This window comes from Fulmarus glacialis, unplaced genomic scaffold (genome assembly GCF_000690835.1).
Source record: "Fulmarus glacialis isolate BGI_N327 unplaced genomic scaffold, ASM69083v1 scaffold32906, whole genome shotgun sequence".
Lineage (NCBI taxonomy): Eukaryota > Metazoa > Chordata > Aves > Procellariiformes > Procellariidae > Fulmarus > Fulmarus glacialis.
Window position 1 is genome coordinate 33,864 of NW_009216770.1, and position 27,388 is coordinate 61,251.

At 40.0% G+C, this 27,388-nt stretch overlaps 1 protein-coding gene across 1 annotated transcript in view; it reads left to right on the plus strand.

Annotated features, from left to right (window-relative positions):
- Window positions 1-26,403, plus strand: part of NFKB1 (nuclear factor of kappa light polypeptide gene enhancer in B-cells 1) — a 47,603-nt gene extending 21,200 nt beyond the window's left edge. The window contains exons 7-23 of the mRNA XM_009579424.1: window positions 532-690; window positions 2,667-2,771; window positions 4,646-4,737; window positions 5,318-5,456; window positions 7,928-8,050; window positions 9,113-9,202; window positions 10,106-10,300; window positions 12,987-13,128; window positions 16,407-16,521; window positions 18,589-18,790; window positions 19,966-20,135; window positions 21,004-21,106; window positions 22,001-22,116; window positions 22,973-23,039; window positions 23,373-23,545; window positions 23,670-23,847; window positions 25,512-26,403. Of these exons, the coding sequence (XP_009577719.1) occupies window positions 532-690; window positions 2,667-2,771; window positions 4,646-4,737; window positions 5,318-5,456; window positions 7,928-8,050; window positions 9,113-9,202; window positions 10,106-10,300; window positions 12,987-13,128; window positions 16,407-16,521; window positions 18,589-18,790; window positions 19,966-20,135; window positions 21,004-21,106; window positions 22,001-22,116; window positions 22,973-23,039; window positions 23,373-23,545; window positions 23,670-23,847; window positions 25,512-25,699 (2,357 nt within the window). The 3' untranslated portion in view covers window positions 25,700-26,403. The remainder of the gene's footprint in view (window positions 1-531; window positions 691-2,666; window positions 2,772-4,645; window positions 4,738-5,317; window positions 5,457-7,927; window positions 8,051-9,112; window positions 9,203-10,105; window positions 10,301-12,986; window positions 13,129-16,406; window positions 16,522-18,588; window positions 18,791-19,965; window positions 20,136-21,003; window positions 21,107-22,000; window positions 22,117-22,972; window positions 23,040-23,372; window positions 23,546-23,669; window positions 23,848-25,511) is intronic.
- The last annotated feature ends 985 nt before the right edge of the window (window positions 26,404-27,388 follow it).

The window sequence follows — 27,388 nt, forward strand, 5'->3', positions numbered from 1 at the left end:
CGCCTCTGCACCTATATTTCATTGCTCTTATCCTGTTTAATAAGCTGATAAATAGAGTCATTTTGCATTATTGCTGCAGGACAATAATGATATCCTTCAGTAACTTGGGGACCTTCTTTTGAGAATACCTGTTTCATTCAGCTGCATTTCACCCATATCCCTGTAGAACCTGTGGTCTATGTTGCTTTCAGGCACTGTTAGAGAGGCATTCACATGTCCTTAGTGGTGGCCTTTGTCCTTTTCACAACCTTTATAAATTGAGAGCAGAAAGTAGTCATTTTCTCTATGTCTCTTAATTATATACCTTACCTTAAATAACATCTGATGCACAAACTGCAAGATGAATGCAGTATATTGTGAATAGCTGCTCCTCTCTGCTTGAAAAGAGAAGCTGATGGATACTAAATGAAAAGGAAAACATTTCCTCCCTTTTGGTGCCTTTTGACAGTAATGTTTGGAAAATGCTCTCTCTGTTTTGTTATGGGTCCCCTACCCCTTCTGTTAATTCATCTGTCTACTTACTGGTTTCAGAACGAGAAAGAGAAATTATTCGTCAGGCAGCAGTACAGCAGACTAAAGAAATGGATCTCAGTGTGGTGCGTCTTATGTTTACAGCCTTTCTCCCTGACAGTAATGGTAGTTTCACACGGAAACTTGATCCTGTTATATCAGATGCAATATATGACAGCAGTAAGTATATTTGGCTTTAATTACTTTTTTAATAAGGGGCAAGCTTTTGTAGATACAAAAATGATATGTAGATATTGCTATAAGTAGACTCATCTAGCCCTGCTGCTTTCCTGTTATTTGATCAATAACAAGAAGTAGCCCATGGATAATTGGCCCCATATCTATCCAAGTACATGTGGTATCATTCTGGTTTTTAATAGATCGTCATGCAAGCCGTAAAGGAAGATTTTATTTTGCTGTTAGCATGTTTAATCCTGCCACTTTTATTATGAGGATTTTGTAAATTCTTGTTATATTCATAAGAAGTGCTTGAATTTTGCAGCGTTTTCAGTTGCTTTCTATGACAAAGCCTTGTCACACAAGATGTCAGGGAAAAATTACTTTGCTTCAATGCTGTTGAGAATTTGACACCTTTCAGTTTTGATGGCCATCTGCTTGTCCTTGTTTTGTGAGGCTAACACAACCAGAGTTCTCAATCCATTTCCTTTAGACCTGTCAGTATTTTTTATACTTCTGTTACATCCCTCTATTTGTCTTTTTTCTAAGTGAATCTTTTCATGTCATGTTTTCCCTTGTGCTTTTTGATTATACTTACTCATCTTACCTGAACCCTTTCTGCTGCCTGAGTTTTCCTCCCTATAGCTGAGGATTACCATGTTCCTGATAGTCATTCTGTAATGACTCAGAAAAAGTACCAATTTTTTACTTTGTGCAACAGTCATGTCTATGTCATCACTTTTTAAGGACAAAGTCTAGATGAAAAGGTATTAAATGCAACTGTTCTAATGTAGTCTGTTGCTTGCCGCTAATTGGGGAATGTAGTGATGTAGGACAGCCATTTTGCATATATTCACTGAGTGAAAAAACATAATGTCTGCTGTTCTTGTGGCACACATGACCTGCATTTTCTGGATGAGAAAACACACTTTTCATCTGGAGGCTGAGGCGATTTACCAGGCAGTGTCTTTAAGGAATCTTGATTCTCATTAGAAACAATTACAGATACCATTTGTTTTCATTACTCTATCTCACACCTGCATAATGATAGAGAGTATTTGTAAAGCAAAGAGGAGGCGGACAAAGCATGAACAGAGATAGAGCATGTATCAAGCCATGCATATAAAAACAATTGAAGTTATCCTATCCTTCTGTATCTGACCCTCAAAATTTTGACTCCCAACTAAAGAGACGAATAGAGGGGAGATTTTGTATGCATGTTTCTGCTGTTTTAAGTTGCTACATAGATGTCAGTTACCAGTTTCTGAGCTCCCAAGGTGAATTCTTGGTTGTTAGTTCCAAAAGATTTTTCTCGGTTTTTGGTTTTTTTCTAATACTCTTCATTGGCACCGTTCAAGCCTCTTCCACAGAACATACACAACTTGTGGTAGCATAACTGTCTCACAGCTGCTTTTACTTATCAGATGATAGTTCTGTCTTGAGGACCAAGAGGTATCCATCGATGCCTCTACTAAGATCTGTGAGGTGGGCTTTTTGATCACAGTCCAGTAAGTTGGCCAAGGACTGACAACGCTTTCAAGTGAACCACAGTATAAAGTAAAGCACTGCATATTGCATTCAAATAGTGAGATACAGGGAACAGCTCTCAAAGTGTCACGCTGCAGGGAAGAAAAAATTATGTTCTGTTGTAATGCGCTCTTGTCATAAAGTTAATACTAGCGCAGATTGCTGAATGCCATTCACTGCTGTGCCACTTTACTAGTGCAGTAATTGTGCTGGAATGCCCAGGGCCTTATTTTATAGTTCACAGTTCAGTCAAAGCCTAGAGGATACAAGATTATGCCTTTCAGATGAAAAACTGTTGATTTATTTGTGTTTAAAGAAACATAGACAAATTTAGGTGGGTTGTGTTAAAGACTTGTCTTTCTATTGCATTTCTGTGTGTTGTGCTTGGGTTTTTTTGAAATCTAAAACTGTTATGAAGGTAAGCAGTTTTTTTAAATCTTTTCTTTCAACAGAAGCTCCCAATGCCTCCAACTTAAAAATCGTAAGAATGGACAGAACAGCAGGGTGTGTAACAGGAGGGGAAGAGATTTACCTTCTCTGTGACAAGGTTCAGAAAGGTAAGAGGCCTGAGTATTGTAAGGCACGCCAGGGTGTTCATCTGGAGCACACATGAAGCCTGCTGTGCTGCCTTAGTATTCTTCCAGCTCTGATAGCGCAGCAGGATTGATAAGCACTCAGCCTTTCTGGAAGTCAGGCCAGCAGTCCAGAAAATGAATAAATCAAAATAGCCTGTTGCAAAGCAAATTCAGCTTGTGTTGCCTCCACAGAGACCACGTGATCATCTTTGTTCTTCTAAAATTTCTGCCCTTGCCCATGTTCTGGGTTTTTTGTGGGTGGTGGGTCCTGGGTGATGTTTGACTCCATTAACTAATACCTGCTCTGAATTATTCTAAGGTTTCTGGTTTATTATTAAGCTCCTGATTATAAAGAGTAAGTGTGAGCATTCTCTGTTAACCACCTATGGGAACTGAATTTGTTCAGCACTGCTGCTAGTAACTTCATTTTTATGTATATGCTAATGGTAGAGATTACTCAATGTAAATGGATACCTCTCACAGACTCATTTTGGTAATCTCTGCTCATGGGTATGAATGTGTCAGGATTGGGCAGTGTGGATTTGGATGCTTTGTTTCTGGATAGGAAGATAATGGTTAATGTAGTTGGTTGGGCTGAACTAAAAAGAAAAAAATGGGAGTGAGGGAAGTCCTTTGCATTTTTCAGGTAGTACCTGGGACACTCTGGTGTAGATTGCATGGTGGAGCAGGTGCCCTGTTCTCACCTGTTTGGAATCAGTCCCTGCACATGTTGTTAAAATCACGCTCACGTTTTCTGTTAATACAGGCTGTCCTTTTCCACCTCTCTTTCTTGCAAATATTCTTCTACCACTTACGAAAGAGAGAGGGCTTTGGGGGCTTTTAGGGGCTTTGAAAAAACTGTTTTCCTTCAGTAGTGTATATACCCTCTGCTATCAGAAGGACTGAGATGAAACATAACTCTTGTGCACAAAATAAATAAATAAATGTCTGACTCACTGGAAGCCCTGAGGTGGGGTTTCCCCTCAGCCGGATTGGGGTTTCCCCTGACCTCATTGCTCGCAGAAACCTCCTGCCTGAAGGAACTTGAGCATGCAGGACAGCAGGACTGGAAGTGGTGGTTCACAGTCTTGAGACTAGCAGGTGGTGGATCAGAGGAAGCAGCCTGTCTGCTCCAAAACCCTGTCCTGCGTCAGTCACCCTGAGACAGAATTGGCTTTTTCTATTTTTTTTGTCACCAGGAGTGCTGGGGAAGGAATATGCTAGTGTGGTATTTCCCAGCTTCTCCTAAAAATACAAATAAATAAATACAAAGAGAATTTGTTTAGAGGAGCAGAAGCCAAATCTCATGTTTCTGGCCCGTGCTGTGTTTAGGGGGTGAGGGATCACTGCTGACACGCCGCTCGTTCACACCCTTGCCGTCTCTGAGCTGCAGCTCCAAAGTGGCACTCTGCCAGCTGCAAGCGGAACTTGAACTGTGGCACTTCAGGTTTTGCTACAGTTTTTTGAACTGAAACTGTTGAAGGAGAGAGGGTGGTTTCTACGTTTCACGCTTCAAGTTCTCCCCTCCCTACACGTTTGTTCCAAATAAAGCTCCTCTGGAATGTTTTATAGCCCTAGAATAGGAAGAGGTAGTGAACCTAGTTCTCCTTTTACTGCTCAGTAAATAGAGAGCAACTCCAGTGAAGTTGTTAGAATTAGGCTGATCTAGAATTGATGTAAAAAATGGGTTATTTATGATGTTTTCATAAAATGGATAAAGGTAATTCATGTATTATTCATGTAATATCATCATCCAGCCAGAACGTAACCGTGTTGATTTTTATCTGAAATAAACTTAGCCAAAGGTTAAACAAATGCACAAACATCCCAAAGAGTGTTTCTTTTACTCTTCGCAGATGATATTCAAATACGTTTCTATGAAGAGGATGAGAATGGAGGTATGTGGGAAGGCTTTGGAGACTTTTCTCCTACAGATGTACATAGACAGGTAAGTAACAGAGCATTTGTCATTTGTTAATGATTTTCTCATCTCCGTAAACCAGGATTATATTATAATTAGTGAATCAGTAAAATGAAAGCATCTGTATCTTGTACTAATCTCTTCTTTTGTTGGTTGCTTCCTAATAATCATACAATCTTAACTGTTCTTTAAAGACGTACATTAGGTAACTAGGCAGGTTAGGAATACAGTGCGAGGAAATTGGGATATAGACCCATTGCTTTAACACGTACTGGTGTAAATTGCGATAGGATATATAAAAAGGTCTCAGAGCTACTGTGAACACACTGAGAAAGCCACAGAATAGATGTTAAATGATGAGAGGACAAAGAACGCAGTACTAACATACGTGATGTGGTGATACTTTGCATGGCAGTTCTGTCTTTCCCAAAAGGCTTTATGACTCGAACTCAGAAGTGCAACTTAAAACTAAAATGGAAGTTTATTGTTGTTGAATTTTTGCCTCCCACGCGGTGAACCAACTCCTGCAAAATTACACAAATGTAAAAGCAAAGTTGTCAAAACCCATGCTCCATGATAGATGTGCTTGTCATTGTTTCCTTCACAGTTTGCTATTGTGTTCAAAACACCCAAGTATCGAGATGTCAATATCACAAAGCCAGCATCTGTATTTGTACAACTGCGTCGGAAATCTGATCTAGAAACAAGTGAACCAAAGCCTTTTCTCTACTATCCGGAAATCAAAGGTAATTCATTAAACCTGTTTTATATATTGGAAACAGAAACTGCAGGGTCCCTAGGAATGTTTTTAATACGATAGGACTTGTTGGATGAGGGATTTTTTTTTTTTGTTATTATTTTTAGAAAATAGGATATTTGCCTCCTTGTTTTGTGCAGAGCTAATACGAAAAGTGGTAGCTCTGTAACGGGTTTGTAGGTTTTTTGTTGGACTGGTAGGCAGTAAATCCGTGAGCGTTTTCCTGGTGAGGCTTACTCCCTGCAAGTTTCCTATATGCATGCATGCTTGTCCATACAGTAGATGTCACTCTCCTCCTCTGAGTTTCTGCAAAATAATATCTGAGGACATTTTACTGTCAGTACTTCCAGATGAAACCTTAAACCAAAGACTGGTTGGTATCTGGTGGAAAAAGTACGTATATTGCAGTTCTCTCCTTTTACCATCACGCCTCACAATTTCACTGATGTTTTTGAATTTTCCAGTTGCCTGTACTAGTTAAGTAAGCCCAAGACAACTCTTGTGAGAGCAGGGAAAGTGCTGTTTCAGTCTCTTGTGTTAAAACATTAGTCGCTTAGCAGAAGTAGAATAGTTGGCATCAGACCTGCTTCCTAAGTTGTTAGTGAAAAGAAGTTTAACTAGCAAATCTGTGCCCTTTAAACATTTGAAATGTTCGACATGAATGGCAGCAGCAATCATGGTTTTAAATATCAATAATGTTAATGATATGGAAATGCCTTGAGGCCCAAGTCAGAATTGGTGTTTCATTGTACTAAGACAGTAATCTTTCTGCTTAACAGTTTACCTGCCTGCAGGTTACACTCTTAAGTCCTAACCTTGCAGGTTTTCAGTGCCTAGCTTAGAGACATATTGAAATCAATACCCTGTCAAACTCTAAAATATGTGTGCATCAGTGGTAATGCACTAAGGACAGCTGAGGAGGGAGCGGTGGTGGTTGATGTCCAAGTGAATCTACTTTACGCCTATTATAATAAAATAGCAGAAGGCATGTGTTCATAAAAACTTCCAGAGTTGCTAGAGGATTTTGTATCGGTAATGATTTCAGGAATCTCTTGCACAAGTTTTATGGAAAGTGAAGTGTACAACTGCAGAGCAAAGTTGCCAGATTTGAAGCAAACCTCTTTTATGTGCCTCTTAATGGAGTAAAATTAATTCAACGTTGTTATGTGCATTTTCGGATCCCCTACACAACCTAATAATGAAATTACCATTTAGGGACTGTTTTTTCCCTTGTTGCCAGTGTTCACACAAACTTAGATATGTGTATGTGGATTTTTTGTTTATTTCTCTGACTAGATTGCTTCTAGAGTTTTCTCTCCTCGTCAGTGTGAGTATGCCTGGTGCATGCATGCATACATACTTAGAGATCATGTATGCCTGGAAATAACGCACTTGTACTTTTCAGTATACTGTTTCATGTATTCAGCTTTCTCATTTGATGCACTGATTGATGTGCCTGTGCATGAAATTTTTTTTTGTCATATGACTGTTGAAAACTACTAGATTGTTTACTGAAAGAAGGATATTTTGTTCTTTCCTCAACAGTTCTACTGGATTTTAACCCCTGTAATGTTTGTATCCCCATTTTTGTAGCTCTTGTCATGACATTTTCACTTTCCCCAGTCACTGGGATACTTCTTTTAAATCTTTGTGTTTTGCTTTCCAGGGAGGCTAAGTATTATTTTGTACTTACACTATAAGATATTTACGCTCTTTTTTCTACTGCTGCTCAGCATGGTTTGACAGTATTATGTCCTGCCTGAAAATAAGCTATCTTTATTCAGGTGCCTTTTCTGATATTTTAAGTAAATCATTTCAAGCAAATGTTGCTTTCACCATTTCTTGCCATCCTTACCCTTAAACAAAAGTTCAAAGGGCACTGCAGGTACTCTGCACTGTTGGAAATCAAAGTGCCTTGTGATTTGCTGACCCTTTAATAAAGGTCCATTTCTGAAGTAGATTTACGTAGTAGAAGAGCCTGTGCTTGTATTCCCCAACGGCAAATTTTCTTGAACAAGTTTGTGGTTCAGGGCACTTGTGCTGGTTTATAACTTGCCTTAGATATAGAAGAATTTTGGGACCACTGATTTCCAGGGCTCTAAGTACATGAGACACTTCTGAAGGAAACTCTGAGCCCCCTAAGACATCTCTGCACATTTCCCTCCCAGTCTGAGCACAAGGCACCTGACATAACTGAAGAGACCACACGGGCCCAAGCGATGCTGTTGGTCTGGCTGGGGACTTGGCACTAGCTTGTTTCTCGCAGGAATTCTCGCTGCTCCGTTACATGCAAAGTTGTTCTCTTGTTTGGAGCTAGAGGAGAGTTGACTCTTCTACAGCACTCTGCATTTTCCTTTATAAACTAGTAAACTTTAGTAATGCTTTCTGTATGCACATCCTGTTCTGTGCGTGGCCACCTATAAGAGTGATTCCTTATCCCATCTATTCCTTCTGACCCAGATAAAGAAGAAGTGCAAAGGAAACGACAGAAACTCATGCCAAACTTCTCTGATGGCTATGGTGGAGGCAGTGGCGCAGGAGGTGGTGGCATGTATGGAGGGGGAGGTGGCGGTGCTGGCTCTGGTAAGGCAACAGTTTTGGGCAAAGAGGGGAAGGGGTTCTACGTTGAGAGCAGGACATGTTTATTCTGATTTTTAAAACGTGATGAGGATTTTGTCTCCTTCTGGGTAGATAAGACCTGACTCTCCTGTCTTTGTACCAGTGTTAGTCATTTCAGTCAAGCATCTCCTTGTTTTCTAAATATTTCTTGAGCTCCTTTGCCTTCCTACTTGAATATAAGGCTCGTGGTGACTTCTTTTTTCTCTTCCTTGGAGCTTTAAGTCACAGGTAACACCCTTCTAGTTGAGGTAGTCTGAGTCAGGAATCCATCATACCTTAGCTTTGTTGCTTTCTGGGGCCTTGAAGGCACTGAAATTCATGAGACAGCTCAGCTAAGTCCCATCTTGGATGCTTAAAATTAAACAGCTTCTTAATTATTTCTGGGACCAGGAGTGGAATTTGGCAAATTAACCCTGTTAGCGCAAAGAACTATTAAAAAATTTGAGATACTATTTAGTAAATTTTCCACTGTGCTCTATCTTTTGAAGCCAGAGCATATCTGAGATGCAGGATCATAAGAGCATTGCTTTGATTCTTGCAGCAGAGCATTAAAAACCTGTAGATCAGCAAATGTCATCTGAACCACAACACCTTTGCAACCCTTTTTTTTAGAGCAGGGAACAGAGCAGCACTTTTCAAACCGTTACATGCATTGCTAGCAGCACATCCATAACATAACACCAGAATACAAATCCGTTGTAATCACAGATTCAAAAGCATAGAGGTAGCTTGTGAAGTCTCAGTTGAGTTTTAGATGAACCATACTAGTGATAATACATTTGTGTGGCCTTATGGATGTTGGGATAGAGAGTGTGACTAGCCAACCATTTAGAATTTCTTTGGATTTTTGAAGGGGTTGGGGAGAGTTCACCTTCAGTCTGGAAAATTTATTTTAATCAGATGGAATAAAGCAGAAGGTATGTAGAAAACTAAATTTCAGTTCTTTAGGTTCAGTGTTCTTCCAGATGGTGTTTTCATTCTTTAGGGTGTAATTCTATTAATTCTTCATCTTTTTCCTTTCTTTAGGGTTCAGTTATCCTTCATATGGATATTCTGCTTTTGGAGGGATGCATTTCCACCCTGGCACAACGAAGTCCAATGCTGGAATGAAGCATGGTAACAGTAAAAATGTTGTTCTTGCAACAGTTGAATTGAGTTTGACCATCTTTGTTTTCTTCTACAGTATGAGCTAAGTGTGCTGGGGAGGGCTTTTTTTTTTCCCTAGAATCAGTCTATTTTCTAGAACCTCTGGCAGCAGGGGGGGTTGTGTAGATTATACTGCCCTGCTTCTCTTTAATTCTCTCCAAGTCTACCTTAAAAGCTGTGTGCATGTTCCTTTTTACTGCTAACTCCTGAGAAGCAGTCACCAAAACCCCTCCATGTGCTTCTATATTCAGTGTATGTTTTGAGCAATAGCCCTTTCACTTGCTTGAACATGCTGATTACAGGGGACCCAAGGACTAGACCAGAGAAAAGGTATCTTACTTTGTTGCCACAGTCTGGTACTACGCAGTAGCCGAGAGAAATAACATAAAAGTCAGTGGAAAAGATGAAGTTAATAATAAGGGCATTCTTGGCTTCCTAAAATAGGGAAGTCATTTCAAATCTGCAAGTTGAATACTCTGTAGTTATGTCCAAAGTCTCAGGGACAAATTTGCTGTCAGAAAAACAAAAGTAAATCTCAGTAATTCCGCTAGATTTCCTAGGAATACTTCAGACTTGCATTCTTGTATCATAAAAAGAGAGGTATATTTGTTGTTATATATAAAAGTTTATCTCTAAAGCAGAGGCTGTCAAAAACGTAACATCACTTTAGAGCAGGTTATGTTGCTGTGTCTGTCCATGTGCGTTGGCATCTGGAGTATTATGATTCATGAGTGTTTAATGATAACACCTATGTCAAAGTAAATTTTTGTATTTAGTTCTTTAGGGTTTGGTTATGGCTAGTTAGTTGAGCTTTATCACTTGCATAAAAAAGCAACAGTATTGGACACTAATGATACTAATTTTTGTTTGAAGGACTATCAAATAGCACAGCTGAACAAGATGGGAGGAGCTCTGATAAACAAAGTGACAAATGGGACATGAAGCATGATGCGAAAGTGGAAACTGTGGAGAGGAATGAGTGCAGAACCTCTGGTGATAATGAGGAGGAGGAGGATGCTGCTTCTTCCTGTAAAAGTGAAGTAAATGAGGCAGATTGCAGGTGGCAGGGTAAGTGAACAAGTAAACGTATTTAGGGTAGATCAAACTGCAGTATGGGCAAAGCTGGTGTTAAAGGCCTGGAAACTCCCTAAGCGTCTGCTTGCTGTTTTCAAAATATGATAACGCCTCCTGGAGGAAACAGGAGGGATTCCATTCCCCCAAATCTAAGGTGCCTCCCCATGTACAGTTCTGTAGATAATCTTCCACCTTTGTACTGCCACTGAACTTCTGCTTGTCATGCGAGGAGAAGAGGTAGCTTAGCCTGCTGGGCACATTTAACACTGCTTTATAATGAACCTATATGAGGAACACTGAAAGCAGTGAAGGTACATGGAATACAATTCAGCAGTTGACTTGGCTTTTGGTATTTGATGGGCTTTAACGAATGAGTAAATGGATGTTGGCGTGATTGTTGCAGTAGTTCTTCCCTGCAATTCTACTGTTAAATTGCATGCAAAGTAGTGTTAAAGGTTTGAATTTAGAATGTAAATGTATCTGTTCCCATGTGACAAATACACAGTAAAATAACACTGTCGGGTAGCAAAGTCTTACACATCAAACTGGTGAACGAAAGGGGAGGAAGGTAAGAGTAGTCAGTAGAAATGGTTTAGCAGCCGAGTTGTACAATATGAAGACTACAAATCACCCTTTCCCAGACCGTAAGACTTCCTTTTCCTGGATTGTTTTTTAAAAGAGTTGATGGTCACTTTTTTAAAGGATTTGAGTAATCGTGCTTCTCATAAAATTAAAAAAACAACAGTTGGACTAGAGAGACATGGTAGTGGTAGGTATTGAGCAGAAGGAATTTTTTGTTCTTGGCTTTTACCAAGTGCAGTGTGATCTAGGTCACTTTTGTTGTTCCCTTCTTGGTCAGGGAGAGGACATGTTATCGTGTGTGTATCAGCCCTGTGTGACACTTGCTATTAAAAGCACTAGAAACTGTGGCTTGGGAAACCAAAGTCATGTAGTTGTAAAAACCTCCAAGGTGTAGCTTCTTGTGATCTGAGAAACAGATGGTGCTCCTGAGAAAAGCTGAAGAACTTGCTGTTTGCAGTTCTGGTTGTGATAAATCCCGTGACTGACGCGGAGAGCAAAATCTTTTGCTGATACATGAAGAAATAATAATGTCCGTTCAGCAGTCGCCAAGGAGGGGTCTGTATTGTTGACCTGGTTTCTGAGTAATGAACATTGCAGGCAGGAAGTTGACTGTTTCTTTTCTTTGTCTCTCTTCATGCCATTATAATAGATAATTTCAAGCTCCAGATTATATGAGGAATAGATGCAGAAGAACAGGCTCCATGAAATGGCTGCTGCAGGGTAGAACATTTGGGTACTAGACTAAAAGATGCTATCTTGTAGTATTTTGAAGGATATCTTTTCTGTGCTTGGTATGGGAGACCAAGGAGGTTCAGCATCCAGTTTTTTTGACTTTGGAAATGTCTATAATGAGAAAAGACTGAATTGCTTAACACCCTTTACCCTGGATATATATCCTGAACATAACATCCATTTAATGCTAGTATTTAGTGTTGAGGTAAATAGCAAATATAAATGTATCAGCCTGGGCACATAGTATAGGAACCACAGTGATGTATTGGCTAGAACAATAAGCTTCATGGATAGCTGAGTAAGTCTTTGGCTTACAGAAATGATGTATTGATGTTTATCAGGGGTATGCTTCTAACCCAGTCTAAATGCCTGGTTTTGTGTAGCTGGAAATCCTGGGTATTCTCTCCCCGTGCGTGCTTTAAATGACAAAGTCTGTTTTACTTATTTGCTGTTAGTAATTTCTAACCTTACAAGGTTTTATAGAAACATGAAACTGTTCAAAATACAGGCTGGTTTCAGATGATACTGCTTCCCAGAATGACGACTGTGGTTTGAAAGTTCATCTCTTTCATTTTCGCTAGTTTCTTGCTGATACAAAACCACAAAGGTATTGACAGAGCAGCTGAAGTGACTTTTTTCCACAAATGAGTTTCTTTCCTCCCCTCTCTCCCTTTTGCCTCCCCACCATGACAAATTCTGCTTTTGAAATCTCAGTGGTTGTATGTTTTATAAATCTAAAATCAGGATACTACAAATACTAAGCACTGTAAACGCTGGAATGTTTTAAACAGGTGAACAGACTCTCTGTGCTGCTGCTGCAAAGCAGGAGAGACTGCATGGTTCAAGTCGGAGAGGGGGCACAAAGCCCTGCATTTATTCCATAGCTTTTCTGTGAGTTTCTGTGCAATAATTGATAGGTCACTTAGGCTTCTTGTGCCTCAGTTTCCTCACATCTAAACTATTCAGAACTGCATGGGAGGTTCTTTTAAGTGCTCTGTGGACAAGAGCTCTTGGTGTCACTTGTATCTAAGCAAATCCAAGTTCCTGCTCCTTTTGTCTCATTATACACAAGAGCACATCACTGCAATTAATTCAGTGCCACTCAAACTAAAGGTAGCTTGCAGAGTTGGACTGTTGTCAGGATTACTGCTGCCTGAATGCTCAGCATGCACCTAGTTTTTCTTCCAAGGGACTCACTCCCTCTATCCTTACCTCTTAGGAGTAATTGGCAACCTGCCTCAGTGAATCAGTAAATAATGCTTGGTGGTCTGCACTTCATTTCTTCGACAGCACAAATGCTTGTCAAGAGAAGGTGGTGTTGCAAGGAAGACAACCAAACTGATGAAGACAAAACTTTGTGTTGCAGATGGTCTGTTCCTGGAGAAGGCCATGCAGCTTGCCAAGCGTCACTGCAATGCTCTCTTTGATTATGCTGTAACAGGAGATGTGAAGATGCTTTTGGCTGTTCAGCGCCATCTCACTGTTGTCCAGGATGATAATGGAGACAAGTAAGTTGGCCTATACTTACTGGGTTGAAAGTCATGGTTTTGATGGCAGAATGGTGTAGTCAATTTGTTCTGTCCCCTGCGGGTGCCAATCATGGATTGCAGCACTGCTGTAATCAAATAAATATGGTTCTCCTTTGTGCTGTTTGGGAGAGGTACAGCTATGATTTAGACATTTTTGTTGCACTTGCAGAGAAGTCACTCACACCACAAAGTTCATTGATCCAGTGCCTGTCAGAAAGTAATCTGGTCATTGAGAGTATGTTGAGCATGTTGTGAGTTTGTTTGCCTTTTTTTACTTAAAATCTTGACTGAGCGTGAAGTGCTATGCTTGCATCATCATACACAGTTAATGGGGATACTCAGCTTTGTGCTGAAGGAAAGTGCCCTGCTTTTTATTCCATGCAAGTCCTTAAGTCTTCACAGGAAGCTTTAAGTTACAGACGCACTGGGAGATGTAGAAATAATAGCTGGAGGGTCCATGCTGCTTTTCTCCCATGGACACCAAGTTCTTCCCAGAGGATGGTATTTTGCACTTTCTTACATCTGTACTGTACTGTTGTCTTCCAAGAGATTGCACAGATGTTTGCGGCAGACTTGGCTGCTAGTATTTGCTTATCAGTCCTTCAATAATGTGAGCTGGAGTAGAAATCCATTTTGTTCCTCTACTGTGCAGATTCTGTGGGACTCAGAGAGTGAAATACAGTAAGGAACTAATGATTAGTAGTTACTTGAAGCAAATTCAGTGGAAGTGGCTCTGAACACATGCAAAGATAACCTGTTGAATAAGCAAGTGACATTACCACATCCTTACTTTTTATCTGGCAGGCTTTGGGCAGGCCCTGTGCAATCACTTACGTTTTCTTAAATTGCAGTATTTTGTACAGTAGAAGCCATATAAGCCTTAAGGTGTGCAGCTAGATGGAAAATTACATGTGACTGACTCATGCTATCCCACTGTTCGATTACTCGGTGAGAGGCTACTACTTTCACTCCACTTTCAGTGAAAATAGGTCTCAGATTACTGATAAAGAACTGCAAAATCAGAAATAGCTACTTTACTTGCTTTGCTTTTCAGTTGGCAACCTAATGTCTGCTTTGAGGAAAGCAGGAATATGAACAAGGCAGGAGCTAGCAACAAAATCTGCTAGCACTTTGGACAGTACAGCTTTTGTGTTTTAAAAAAAAAAGCCGGCGGTAGAGGAGTATTGAGCAAGTAGGACCTGCATTTAAATATCAATAAGGTGCCCCTCAGATTTGGACTTGCAGGGCATTTCAACAAAGTCAAAATACTTTTCAGAATGATGGTAAATAGTTGTTTTCTTCCTGGATCAGGAAGTACCTGCAAGTATGTGAGGCTCAAGCTCATGTTGCCTTTCCCCTGGGATGGATTTTAGACTGTGAGCATGTAATACATCTAAATTACTCTGCAGCTTTTTAACAAAACAAAGTTTTGGTGACTGTCTTCCAGCTCTCTCACAGGAGCTGTTTTGTTGTGTTTTTTTTTTTTAAAAAAAAAGGTCAAAATTAATAAATCGATTTCCCTAATTTTCATTAAATTTTAATCATTAAAATTGTATGGCAAAAATGATAAAATTTTTGCTTAAGCCTTTAAAGAAATGTTGCTGTCAACAATTTTGCTCACCTTTCTTTCATCAAAGTAGTATGTAGGCAATGAAAATACCTTTAATGGGACCTGTGTTGTGTTTTGTGGCTTTGAGACAAAATACGTTAATCTGTGATTAGTATATATTTACCGTGGGCACTCAGTAGCACTGGCTGTTACTGAGTTTAGTAACCACTCTCCAGAAGCCTGACGGTATTAGGGCACTCTGCCTCCGCAGCGGTGCTGAAATGCTTTTTTTGGTGTAGGACTGTTTAAGAAATGGAATTGACTGCCCTTTCATGGTCTAGTCAGCATGTCTTTACAGCATCACATGTAGTGGCAGGGTAAAATTAAAATACTTGCTACAGGAAAGAGAACTAAAGGCAGTAGAAAAGCAAATTCGTTTCTGAAGAGAGATTTGGAAAATAAGATGTCAGCATGATAGAGCACAATAAGAAGCATCTACCAGAGAGCAGAGGAACAGCTCTTTTACGGTAGCGGTGGGACTGTTTGAACAGCACATGAGAGTTGAAGGAGGGAAAGTGCCATGGTACCACCTATGGCAGTGTCCAGAACCAATAAAACAGGCCCTTCGAGGATGAGTTTCGTTTAGAAATCGTATTTTTTTTCCCTTTTTAAAATATCTTCTGGTTTTTAGTGTTCTCAGTCTCAATTTCAAGATAACTCTACATACTGAATGGCAAGGAACTTCTATTTTTCTGATGAAAGTGTAGATCTGAGTATATTCAGGTATTTCTGGAGCAGCATAACAAACACACCACATCTATGTCCTGTGTGTCAGCAGCAATATGCTGAAAAGACGAGTCTAGAAGTTGGCCAGCATTTGTTAAGGGAGAGCTTGGCAAGATAGGTTTCAAAACAAAGGGCATGACTTTGAAATGAAGTCTCAAGGGAACAAGACAAATCGAGCTCTGTTGGAGAGGGGTGGTGGGATTCACAACCTGCTTTTTTCCTGCTTGTTTTGCAAGTACAGCTGCTCTGGCTGGTGGTGAAGGACCTGGCTCTGGAGAAGAGCATGGGAAAGGCCGTTGCATTAAGCTGGTAGAAGTGGTAAAGTGTCTTGCTATGCAGAGTCACTCCAGGTTTTTCCTTCAGCATGACGTCTCTGGCCACTGCTGCAAATCCTGTGGCTGTTAGTCACCGGGCCTGAGTCTTCAGTCATTTTACTGTTTGAAAACGAAGAAAAGAAAAACCCACAGCTCTGGGGAAACCCCGAGGGAAAATCTGCTTTGGTAGCAGAGAGGCCTGTGGAAATTCTGAAGGAAGGTTTTGACAGCAAGAGGTGTTCGTGTGCTGCATAATTCAAAACATGAAAAAAACAAAACAGCAAAGAATCTGGGGATTTCAAACAAGTTCTGAAACAATTCTTTTGTGATACAAAGTTTGTATTTATTAGACGATTAGTTAAATTATGCTCAGGACCAGCAAAAGCCATCCCGAGTCTGTTTCTATGATTAAAGGGTTAAACACAGTTACCTTCTGATTAGCTTTTTTTAATGTTGGGATTCATTTTAGGTGCTGATATTCAGTGCTGAAGTGCTAATAGTCAAGTGTTTATATCAGAATTCAATCAGATCTACAACAAAACCTTAAAATTTTTATGATAAATTTGAAAATAATGGGAAATTGTTAATCTGTTTTTTGTTTGTTTCAGTGTCCTTCATTTAGCAATTATCCACCTTCATGCTGAGCTGGTGAAAAACCTGTTGGAAGTGATGCCTGATTTGAATTATAATGACATCATTAACATGAGAAATGACCTTTATCAGGTATGCTGTTGTGGTGGTATAAGTGTTGTTGATTGTTCAGCCAGCAAAAAAGAAATTGCACAACTTACCGTCTGTCTTATTTTTCTTCTATTGTTGGAATGAGCCCAGATCAGACTATAATGCAAACAAGTTTAGACACACAATGACATATTGTGAGGTGGTGGAGGAGCAAGAGCATGTTTTCACTGTTTAGTTCATAACTCCCCTTGATGTTAACAGAAACGTCTCCATGGGTTAATCATAGAACAGGCCAAAAATACAAAATTCTTCAGTTCATGTCTTCATTATTTGGCTTCTCTCTTATTAAACCAGCGGTGTGGATTAGTGTGCCAACTCTGGGCTCTTTTGACCTTTCTAACCTAGGATAACTCAGGATCATGAGTCAGTTGCTGCATCATCAGTTATCTGTAGGCATGTGGAAGCTGTAACAAACTGTGCCCTTCCTATAGCCCAGATGGTATTTGTGCCCATCACACGAGCACCAAAATTTCCCTTTCATTTTGAGATTCACATTATAGCAAAACAAAAAAAAACCCCATCCCCATGTCTTTTACGTAGTAGGAAAAGGACTCTTAACTGCCAGGCACAATTCTGTCTCCTCAACTTCATCTATGACAGAGTCTGAGGTTTTTGTATTGTAACTCAGGCTTTAAAAAGAGCTGTTGAAACCTGCCTGGAAAAGAACTCTTTTCAACTGTGCCCACCATTCGGTTGTCTCACCAGCTGGACGTTACACGGCACTCTGATATTTGTGTCGTTTCTTTTGCTGTCAACAGTAAAGGCAGGATTTTATTCTATGCAGTTTTTGTTCTCTTTTGCGTTTCATTTTTATGCTCATATAAAGCAAGTTTGAAATGTGGAGGCTGATGAAAGCAAGCAGAAGATTCTGAGTTGAGTTCTGTGCCCTCTGTTTAACAGCAACAGGAAGCAAAGCTGTGCTCCATACAAGAAATAAATCTTTAACTACCGGGACCTCTACAGCTATTCCTTCCTTCTACTTAAACCTTAAGCCAGTGGTGGGAGGGAGGGTAGGCTTGGGCTAGAATTTTCCTTCTGTACAGGTATTCTGAAAGCTAAATGGTACATGTACCTTATAGATTCAGTAATTAATTGCAAATATGTTGACAAATGTATTGACAAGCACAAGCTTATTGTACAGAGCTGGAGTTAGTCTTTTTTTATAGTCCTCTGTTAATATAAGGATAATGATATGGAGATGAAATCTTGTGCAATTTTTAGATTATTTTGGTTTTGGAAATATGATTTCCCAAACCTTACTGGAATGCCTCACTGTTTAAATACATACATTCCTGAGTGTGTTCTACATGATGCTGTTCACTGGCGAGACTGTCAAGAATGCAGTATACAAATGACCTTTGGAAATACTGGAAACCTCTCGGCCTGAGAGCCCCTTGGTGCTGCACAAAAATGGAGAACACGCGAATAGAATCTAGAACACGCAAATGGAAGCTAGACACACACTGAGTAAATGCACAGTTGTTCTGCACTTTAACAAATGCACAGAACAGCAAGATTTTCTTCTTTTCTGTACAGAGTCATTCTGGGGGATAAGGAAATCCTAAATCCATGGCTGCAAACCCCCTACTCAGGAGCAAAATTAGAACATAGCTCAGTGTCAAAGGCAGATTTGAGCAGGCCCTGCGAAGTGCGGGTGCTTCCTCTGTGGCATGAACTTGGCTAAGGGGCAGCTGGGAGCGGGGTTACAGTGTCTGCGGGCACAGGGGTTATCTCATTTCCTGAATCCCTCGCACCACAACGCTCAAATAGCCAGGTCAGTGCCCTGGCTTGTAAGAGTGGGCAACATCTTTGTTCCTCCCAAAGTCCGACTGCTGACACTGGCAAGGCAGCTTTTATTTCCAGTAAGTACAAACCCTGCTTGTAGTATGCAGTAGAAAAAAATGTACACATATGCAAGCTTTTCATTCTGTTAGCTTTGAAGTGGAGTAACGTCTTCTCACACTAGGAGCTTTTACGGGTTTAAGAGATTTCTGTAGAAGTGATGTAGCTGTTGCTTATCTTCTCATGGCTTGCTTCTGTCACTTCTAGACCCCCTTGCACCTGGCAGTAATCACAAAGCAGGCAGAGGTGGTAGAAGACTTGCTGAAGGCTGGAGCAGATGTCAGCCTTCTGGATCGCCATGGTAATTCTGTCTTACATTTAGCTGCTACTGAAGGAGACGACAAGATTCTGAGTCTACTCCTCAAGCATAAGAAGGTATCTCCAATGGTCGACCTTTCCAATGGTGAAGGTATGGAAAGATAATGGCTGTATTTTACACTTACCTAGTGGACAAGCACACCTCAATTCCTGCCAACACAGTGGTTTTACACAGGTAGATACAGACCTTGGAAATAGCATCTTTCCCCATTTTGCACATGCTGTCCTTGACTTTTATATGCCTGCAGTCACTGAGGAGAGAACACAGACATGTAGGTTTTCTGGTTATACAGAACATAAAGATCGGTAATGGCCACGTGACACAGTATGGATTTGAAATTTTATTACTGTATATTCTTCTTCATCTCACAAAACTTCAAGCACTGTGTTCCTCCTGAGATACCTTATGCAACCACTGTTTTTAAAAAAAAAAATCCCCCCAGAAGAAAATGCGTCCTCCTCTCTAGTGAATGAAATTCCCTCAAAAATAATTTCTGGACCAGTGTTAGGTTTCCTATCTGGCACTTTCTGACCACACAGAATTAGAGCCTATAACATAACCACAAAGACACAATTCTCCCATTTTTCAGTGGCACAGGTCATTTGAATTTAGTACTCCTAATAGATTGTAAAATGTCTGACCTAAAAATATCATTATGGGAATCAAAAAACTGTGTTAAGTTCCTCAGAGAGAGGGGGTTTTTTGTATGTTTGGTTTGGGGTGGGTGGTTGTTTGTTGTTTTTTTTAAATACGAGGCTTTATTATTCTCTTCTTGAGCTGGTGCAGGTAATCCTGAGGTGATAGGGCAGTGTGACCTTACAGGAGCATGATACTAAAAACACCAATTATTCCCCAGAATGTTTCTAGAAGAGATGTTCAGTAGCAGATGGGGCCAGTGCAGGGTACCTATTTGTTAAGTACCAAGATCCAGATTTTCTTTTTAAGGCTACTCTCCTTTAAGGCAACTCTCCTGCCTTCTTTTCCACCTTGTGATTTGCTGATTTTTTAAATTTTTTTTTCATGCATGGCTTTGACTTGCCATCAATAACACAACTAGTTCCAATTTATGCACAAAGAACATTTTTATTAACACCATCTTTTAGTGTATAAGCAGGCAAAATAAATCACTTGTGCTCAGATAACTGCAGTAACTCTCACTCATTTTACAGTTCTCATAGATGCAGCCACTTCAAAACTCATTACTCTGACATTTCAGTATTTTTCAAATATTAATGCACATGATGGATGGGTTTTGTTTTGTGTAGGTCTCAGTGCAGTTCACATGGTGGTGATGGCAAATAGTATGTCCTGCCTCAAACAGCTGATTGCTGCTGGAGTCAATGTCAATGCTCAGGAACAAAAATCTGGACGAACTGCATTGCATTTGGCTGTTGAACACGAGAACATCCCTTTGGCAGGCTGCCTTTTGCTTGAGGTAAGGGCAGAATTTCTTTCTCCCAGGTCTTTTCACTTACATATTTAAAAACTCTTGAAAATCCTTAAGTGCTTCAGAGGAACGTAAGTAAGGGTTTTTTCCTGTTTATTGACTTGATTACTTAAATTGGTATTATGGCAAAATGATTGCTAATGTTATTCATTATTATTTGTTCAGCACTGCTGGTGAACCTTTTGCCCACCTTGAGGAATTTACAGTTTGTGACCCTGACCTGAACGCATATGCCATGTTCAATTTGCACTGAGTAATCCTGGCAGCCAATGAAACTACTCATGAACAAGTTAATCGCTTCATCTTTGTGAAGTGGAACGCATATACAGATGTGCATAGAGAGATAGTTGTGTATATCTATAAATATTTGTCTCATCTCTTTAACACCTTGATCCTAGTGTGCTTAATTCTACACACTCGCAGCTGGCTGTGGTAGCCCTCCTCAGGATCTGCGTACAAATGTGCCACCAGCCTACCTGCTCTCCTGAAGAGCAGCAGGAAGGCAGACTTCTGTGCACACCAGTTCAGGTGCCAAATGCCCCGGGTAATCAGGTGGCAGAACTATCACATGGGATGCAAAGTGGCTTTTATCTGCCTGACCTATTTGGGTTTCCATGCTGTGCCTCCTGCTGTAACACTGGAGCACACAACCACCATCTGTTCCTGCAGGCAGACAGTTGCAGTTACTTTCCAATTCCTTCTTTTCAGACAATGATTAGAGTTTTTATGCAAACGGATGTGGAATGATGCTTATTTGCACAATAGCAGTGTTTATGCAGACATGCATAAACAGTCTCTGCAGCAGTATTGTATAGACGAGTAGCACTTTTCTTTTTGTCGTTCAATAAAAACTTAGGGTGATGCAGATGTGGACAGCACTACATATGATGGCACAACTCCTCTTCACATAGCAGCTGGAAGGGGGTCTACAAAATTGGCAGCAGTTCTCAAAGCAGCAGGTATGAAAATAGATATTTGCTGGAAAGTTTTCTTTCACAGTGGCAATTCAGGTTAGAAGGCTGCAAGCAGAAAACAACATGTCAGGGAACTTGTTTAATGAGCAGAAGAAATCAGATGTTAAAAGCATGAAGGTTTGTTTTTCCTCAGGAAAGGCTTACTTTCAGGTGCTGTACTACTCTTTAGCACCATCTAATGGCTAAAAGAAGCAAATTATGTTAGTCAAGAAAAAAATCTCTTAGCAGTTTTTCAAGTATTTTTGTAGTTTTTTATAGCTGAAGAAGCAGAGAAGAGACCTCATCACATAGTTGGGATAAGTGTTGGACTGCTTTAAAAACCAAAAAAATAGGTCACTGAAACATGAGCTTGTTAGTGTCTCCTATTTCATATCACTGTGGAGGAGTTAGCTTTGAATATTTATCGGAACATTTTTTCAATTGTATTGATCCTCAATACTGGATTTTTCTCCTTTGAAACAGAAATCCACACCTCCCATTGCTCTGGCTGTGTGCTTGGTCTTTTAATAATACCCACACTTTCTCTGACACTATAAAAAGAAGCATCACACCATTGCTTCATCACATACATGCTACACTCTCTGTGAGCCAAGAATGGGACTGGAAGTCAGTTTGTATAATCATAGCCCTTTCTTCGGGCCCTAGCACTCTGCTTGTCACTTTTTCCCTTTATAATGGAGAGTAGCATTATACAGGGATGTGACAGCATTTAACTTTAGTTGATAAAGTTATTTGCTGACTTAATGTAAAATGTAATTTAGCTTGAGTAGCTAAATCAGCAGCTTTGCCATTCAGAACTTAGAATACATATTTTAAATATTATTGAAAAGCAACTTGAAGCCTTCTCTTAGGAATTTTTTTTGCACACTTATTTGCCAGGTGCAAATCCTCATGTTGAGAACTTTGAGCCATTGTTTGATCTAGATGATGTGAAAGATGATGATGAAGGAATTGTGCCTGGAACGACACCACTGGATATGGCAGCCAACTGTGAGGTATGTGGTCTGGTTTTTTAATAATAAATCATAGTTCAGCTCTCTCAGCCAACTCCTTTCACTGCATCCACAGTTATTTCAATGGTGACAAGCTACTAATTTGCCATCAAAAATTAAACGAGTTCAGCCACAAAAAAATCGCATGAAATAGCACTGGAAGAAAGCTCCACCTAACAGACTACTTCTACTAAACAGGAATGACCAGGCACTTCTTGAAATAGTTGCGCTACAGTCTTCAATATGGAAAAGTATTTAGCTGGCTGGGCAGCTTGTGTTTGAAGGCCCATATTCAGAGTGAGACACTCTCTAGTGGGTTTCTTTGCTGCAGGTTCTTCAGAATTGCAGACTTTGCCCATAGGGAAAATATACTTTTGTGTCCTACCCAAACAGCGATTAGGCCACACGGTCCATGCTTTAGTAGCTGAGTATGCGCAGTTGGTTTGGTGTGAGTGTAAGGTACAAGCAGTCAGCATCTCTAATCACATGGAGCTGGGGAGTGATAATAGCCTTAGATGGAAAAATCTAACCCAGGCTTTCTTTTAAATTACTAGTTGCAGACAGGCAATAACTCCTCACTTAGCCACTGCTACTTATTTACTGCAAAGACTTCCTCTGTATCTTGAAAACAGTTGCCAGATGACATAACTAAAGGGCAAGGGAGATTAGCTTCTCAAGATTTCTCCCTCAAGTTTTGCACAGGTCTTCTACAGTATCTTTAGTCATACTGATCCTGGGACAGAAAAAACTGCCCATTTACAGATGGAATTAGGGCTTTATACAATACCACTGAGACTTGTCAAGGTAACAGACACTAACCAGGTTTTTGCTAAATATTGACTTTGATGTATTCTCTTAGGTGTATGACATATTAAATGGCAAACCCTATGAGTCAGCAGTGGTTTCGGAGGACTTACTGACACAAGGTAACATCTATAAAGAAGACTTGATGATATCCCTCTAGTAATTGAGTACTGAAAGTGTACTTGCAGAAGACATTGCCCTGCAATAGCTTATAACTGAAATGGGGAGGGAGAAGAGGTACCCTCCCACCCACTCATTCTCAGAATGAGCATGATTTCTGTGTAGAGGTGGGTCACGAGTACACAAAGGAGAACATTTTCAATAACACAGCACTATGTGAGTAAACACTGGGATTGATGGACACTAAAATACTCTTTAATTTGGCTTTGTTTCTGCTTAGAAATGAACTGGTGCATGATTTGTATAAATAATTAACATATTTCTCTGTTCCCCAGGACATTTGAGAGAGCTGAATGAAAGTTCCAAGATGCAGCTTTACAAACTATTGGAAGCACCTGATCCAAACAAAAACTGGTCCACTCTAGCACAAAAACTGGGTCTTGGCATACTTAATAATGCCTTCAGGTTGAGCCCTTCCCCATCGAAAACTCTGCTAGATAACTATGAGGTAATGTGGCTGAAAGAACACACAGACATGTAGAGAACGTTGTCCTCCTGCACGGTGAGACAGTGCAGCCCTTCTGTTTTAGCTAGCCTGGATGATGGTGAGCATCTGGTGTCTTCTTTCTTAGGTTTCTGGTGGTACAGTTCAAGAGTTGATCGCTGCTTTGAGACAGATGGATCACACAGAAGCCATTGAAATCATTCAGAAAGCACTATCCATCTCACAAAGCTCATCTCACCAGGAGGACAACACAGCAAAAGCTCTTCCATCATCATCAACACCCACCTTTGCAAATGGAGAGACAGGTAAAATTAACAGCAAAACATCAAGAACTTTATTTAAAACATTTTTTCAGTTCTCCTCCCCATCCCTTGGACTGTGGATAGATTGCATAGTTTCTTACACACAACGCCTGAGCTGCTTACCTGTTTCAGAAATATTTTACTGCAGTAGGACTTCCTCGTCATAGACATTTGCTAGGCCTAGAAGAGAGGGGAACAATAGACCATTTGAATCAGTAGCCCTGCATTACAGTATTGATTATATTGGCTCCCTTTTCTAAAACCAGACATCTGCCATTTACTGATGGTAACTCCTTGGATGTACTGGGGTTAAGTTTCAAAAGATAAACTAGGGAATCATCTCCCAGGCCTGTACAAGTGCCATTACCTTTTGACTTTTTTTTTGCCCCCCCCTCATATCTGGATAAACAAAAATGTTTTGGGTTCATAAAGTTCTCAGTAAAACTTAATTGGCATTAAATTTCTCCTTCCACAATACGTGGCACTCCGAAATGGCCCAGTGTTCTGTAGGCAGAGAAATCGGGGATGGTTTAGGTTACAGGGGACCTCCAGCAGTCAGAGCAGGGCTGATATAATAAGGCTGCCTGTGTCATATCCAGTTGAGTTTGGAACATCTTCAACAATGAAGGTCCTACGGTGTTTTTGGGCAGGGGACTCTATTAACAGAAAAACAGAGAAGGCAGTAAGTCATCAGGGATGTTCAGTCACTGCCTGGCCATGTTAAGTAACAAAAACCTTTGTTTTTTCTTGATGCTCTGTTCAAACACCACTAGTGCTGCCAGCACCCTAATGTGGAAATGTACACCCTATGTGGAAAATACTGTGGATATTTCTGGAAAGAAAAAAGAAATACCACAGTAACTCCATCCTGGTCTAACATTGCCGGTTTACACTCTATAGAAAATTGTTTGTTCCATCATGGAATGAACCTTCACACCTATCCAAAAGCATGCTTGTACACATATTGCCTCTTTAGAATAATCTTGAAGGGTAAGAGGGGTTCTGCTGGTTTGCAACGTGAATGGACTGCATCACGTCATTTATTCTAAGAGTCGTTTAGAAAAATAACACTGAACTCTAATATGCTGACCACTGTTCTAGTCACACTGAGCCTGCATCATACCTTCAACTCAGATACAGTTCTCTTGCAGTCAGGCACTCCTTTTGTGGATCTTGCACAGACGACAGCTGCTGCTGCTTTCTTCATATTTCAGGCTCACTTACTAGGATGAAAATTTTTCAAGTATTTGTCTTGAAAAGAAATCTGTGGGTGAAATAACATGAGGAAGTTTTAGGAGCCTTATTCTGGAGCTGTATACTTGCACAGAGTCTAGGAATCCGAGAACCAGAGAACCTTTTGCCCTGCTACTACCACACTCGGGCAGACTCCTGACTAGCATGGTGACAGCATTAGTGTCAGCAGAGCACCGGGCTTCTCATCCCATCCAGGCTCCAACTGCAGTTGATCTCTGCCAGCAGTGCATCAGATCACATGCTTTGGTCAACTGAAAACATTCAGCACAGCTCTTCCTATTATAATATCTAAAGTTATTCTCCATTAGAGGAGCTTTAACCTATTGGTTTGCATTCCGTAGGCTGTTCTGAAAGCAACATTACTTAATGAACACAAATGATAATAATATATTTCCCTCTTCTCTGTCCCTCAGGCGAGCTTTATAATAGCAAATTTCAAGACAATGAAAGCGTGTGTGACAGTGGTGTGGAGACCTCCTTCCGCAAACTGAGCTTTACTTACTCAGACTCTCTGAACAGCAAGTCATCCGTAACGCTTAGCAAAATGACCCTGGGCTATGGACATGAAAGTTCAGTGCAAAGCAATTATATAGCCAACTAGTAATATTCAATTAGCAATATGCAGTTACAGGAACAAACATGTCATTTAAAACTACATCCATGTCATCCTGGCCAGAGAGAAGTGAATTCACAACCAAAAGCGCACCGGAGGAACCATACGCGAACCTGAACCAGTGGCGACTTCAGCGTGCGACTCCTAGCTATTGCTTCCTTCCTCAAGTACATTTAATTTTATTCATTTACAAGCCATATACAATAACCAGGGCTCTACTGCTGCATTAATACACAGGACTGGACACTGTGAATGAATGACTGAGCTTTTCTGGTTTGCAAGGATTTTCTTTTATAGATGAAAGTCACTCCTTGTTAATGCATAATACCAACTCACTTAATAAAAAGAGGTAAGGCATACAGAGCAATCAAAGGATACAGTTTCTAGCTGCTCTCTTCATAATTTTTGCAGCACAGTTGCATGAAAAACGCTCATAAAATAGCTGGCAAAGAAAAATCATGACTTTAACCACAACAATGACAACTCAGAGAGAAAAGAGAATCCTAAAAAAAGAATCTTGTATATTTCAAATAACATATTTAAACTTAACTTTGGTGCCTCTTACTAAAAAAATTTTTCAAGTTGGCATTTTCCTATTTGTAAATAGTTTTTTTTTTTAATATCTGTTCCTTTAAAAAAAAAGTGTGCTTTTTAAATGCTTATTTTTATTTTACTTTTATAATAAAAACCCAAAATGAAATCTCTTGTCTATACTTGCTGTAATTTTTACATATCTTTCAAGTAGAGTTATTGAAGATTTATCATTTCAGTTTTAAGCATTGATACAAAATTATGCTGATTTCCAAGTACTAAAATAAATAAAGGGTTGCAAACCACCCGTTTTAAAGCTTAAGCATCATTTATGGTGGGAGAGACCAGGAGCATCAGCTACTTACTCAGCAGCTGTGCTTTGCCTGTGCTTTGGAACTAAAGCTTCTGACTCATGGTCTCTTTTAGTTCTCGTCTCATAATTAAGGCAGCAGAGAATCATTTACACCGAAACCAACTATTTAGCATCTCAACAAAACTCTGATGAGACAGTTGTTCTTTGGGCTATCTAGAAACTCCTCTAATAACTGTTCCTGAGCAGTATTTCTTCTTGTTGCATGTTAATTCCGAGATGGTGAGTGTAACTGTTACAGATGTTGGCTCTACTAAGAATACAGATACCAGATTTCATTACGAAAATGCAAAGAGCAGCATCATGCCATTGTCACTCACTTGTAGCCAGTTTTCTTGGCACAAAAATGGAGATTGACAGTCGTGTTCTTGGCTCAGCTCAGTCTCCAGTAACCTAGTGTCACTCCAGAGAAAATGAATCAAGATAAACCTTGAGAATTGTTAGGTTTACAGAGTATTTGCTGTAATGAATTAAACCATGAGTAATGAAAAAAAACTTATGAAATAATTTTATATCCAGCTGAATTACTGAGTACGTTAATTACTTCCAGAGAAACAAGATGCATAATAGTAAAAATGCCTTCCTTTCTTTCAGTTATTGTATGTATAACCTACATATGCAGTGTCAAAGGTGTATGGATTTTTGTTCAGTTAATGTACTTGTCCAGTGTTCTCTTTGCATTCCAGCTGTAACAGAAACAGGCAAAGGTTCTCATATTCTGGGGGTGGAGGAGCTTTTTGAGCCCTAGCAGAGCTGCTGTCTGAGTCAAATACACC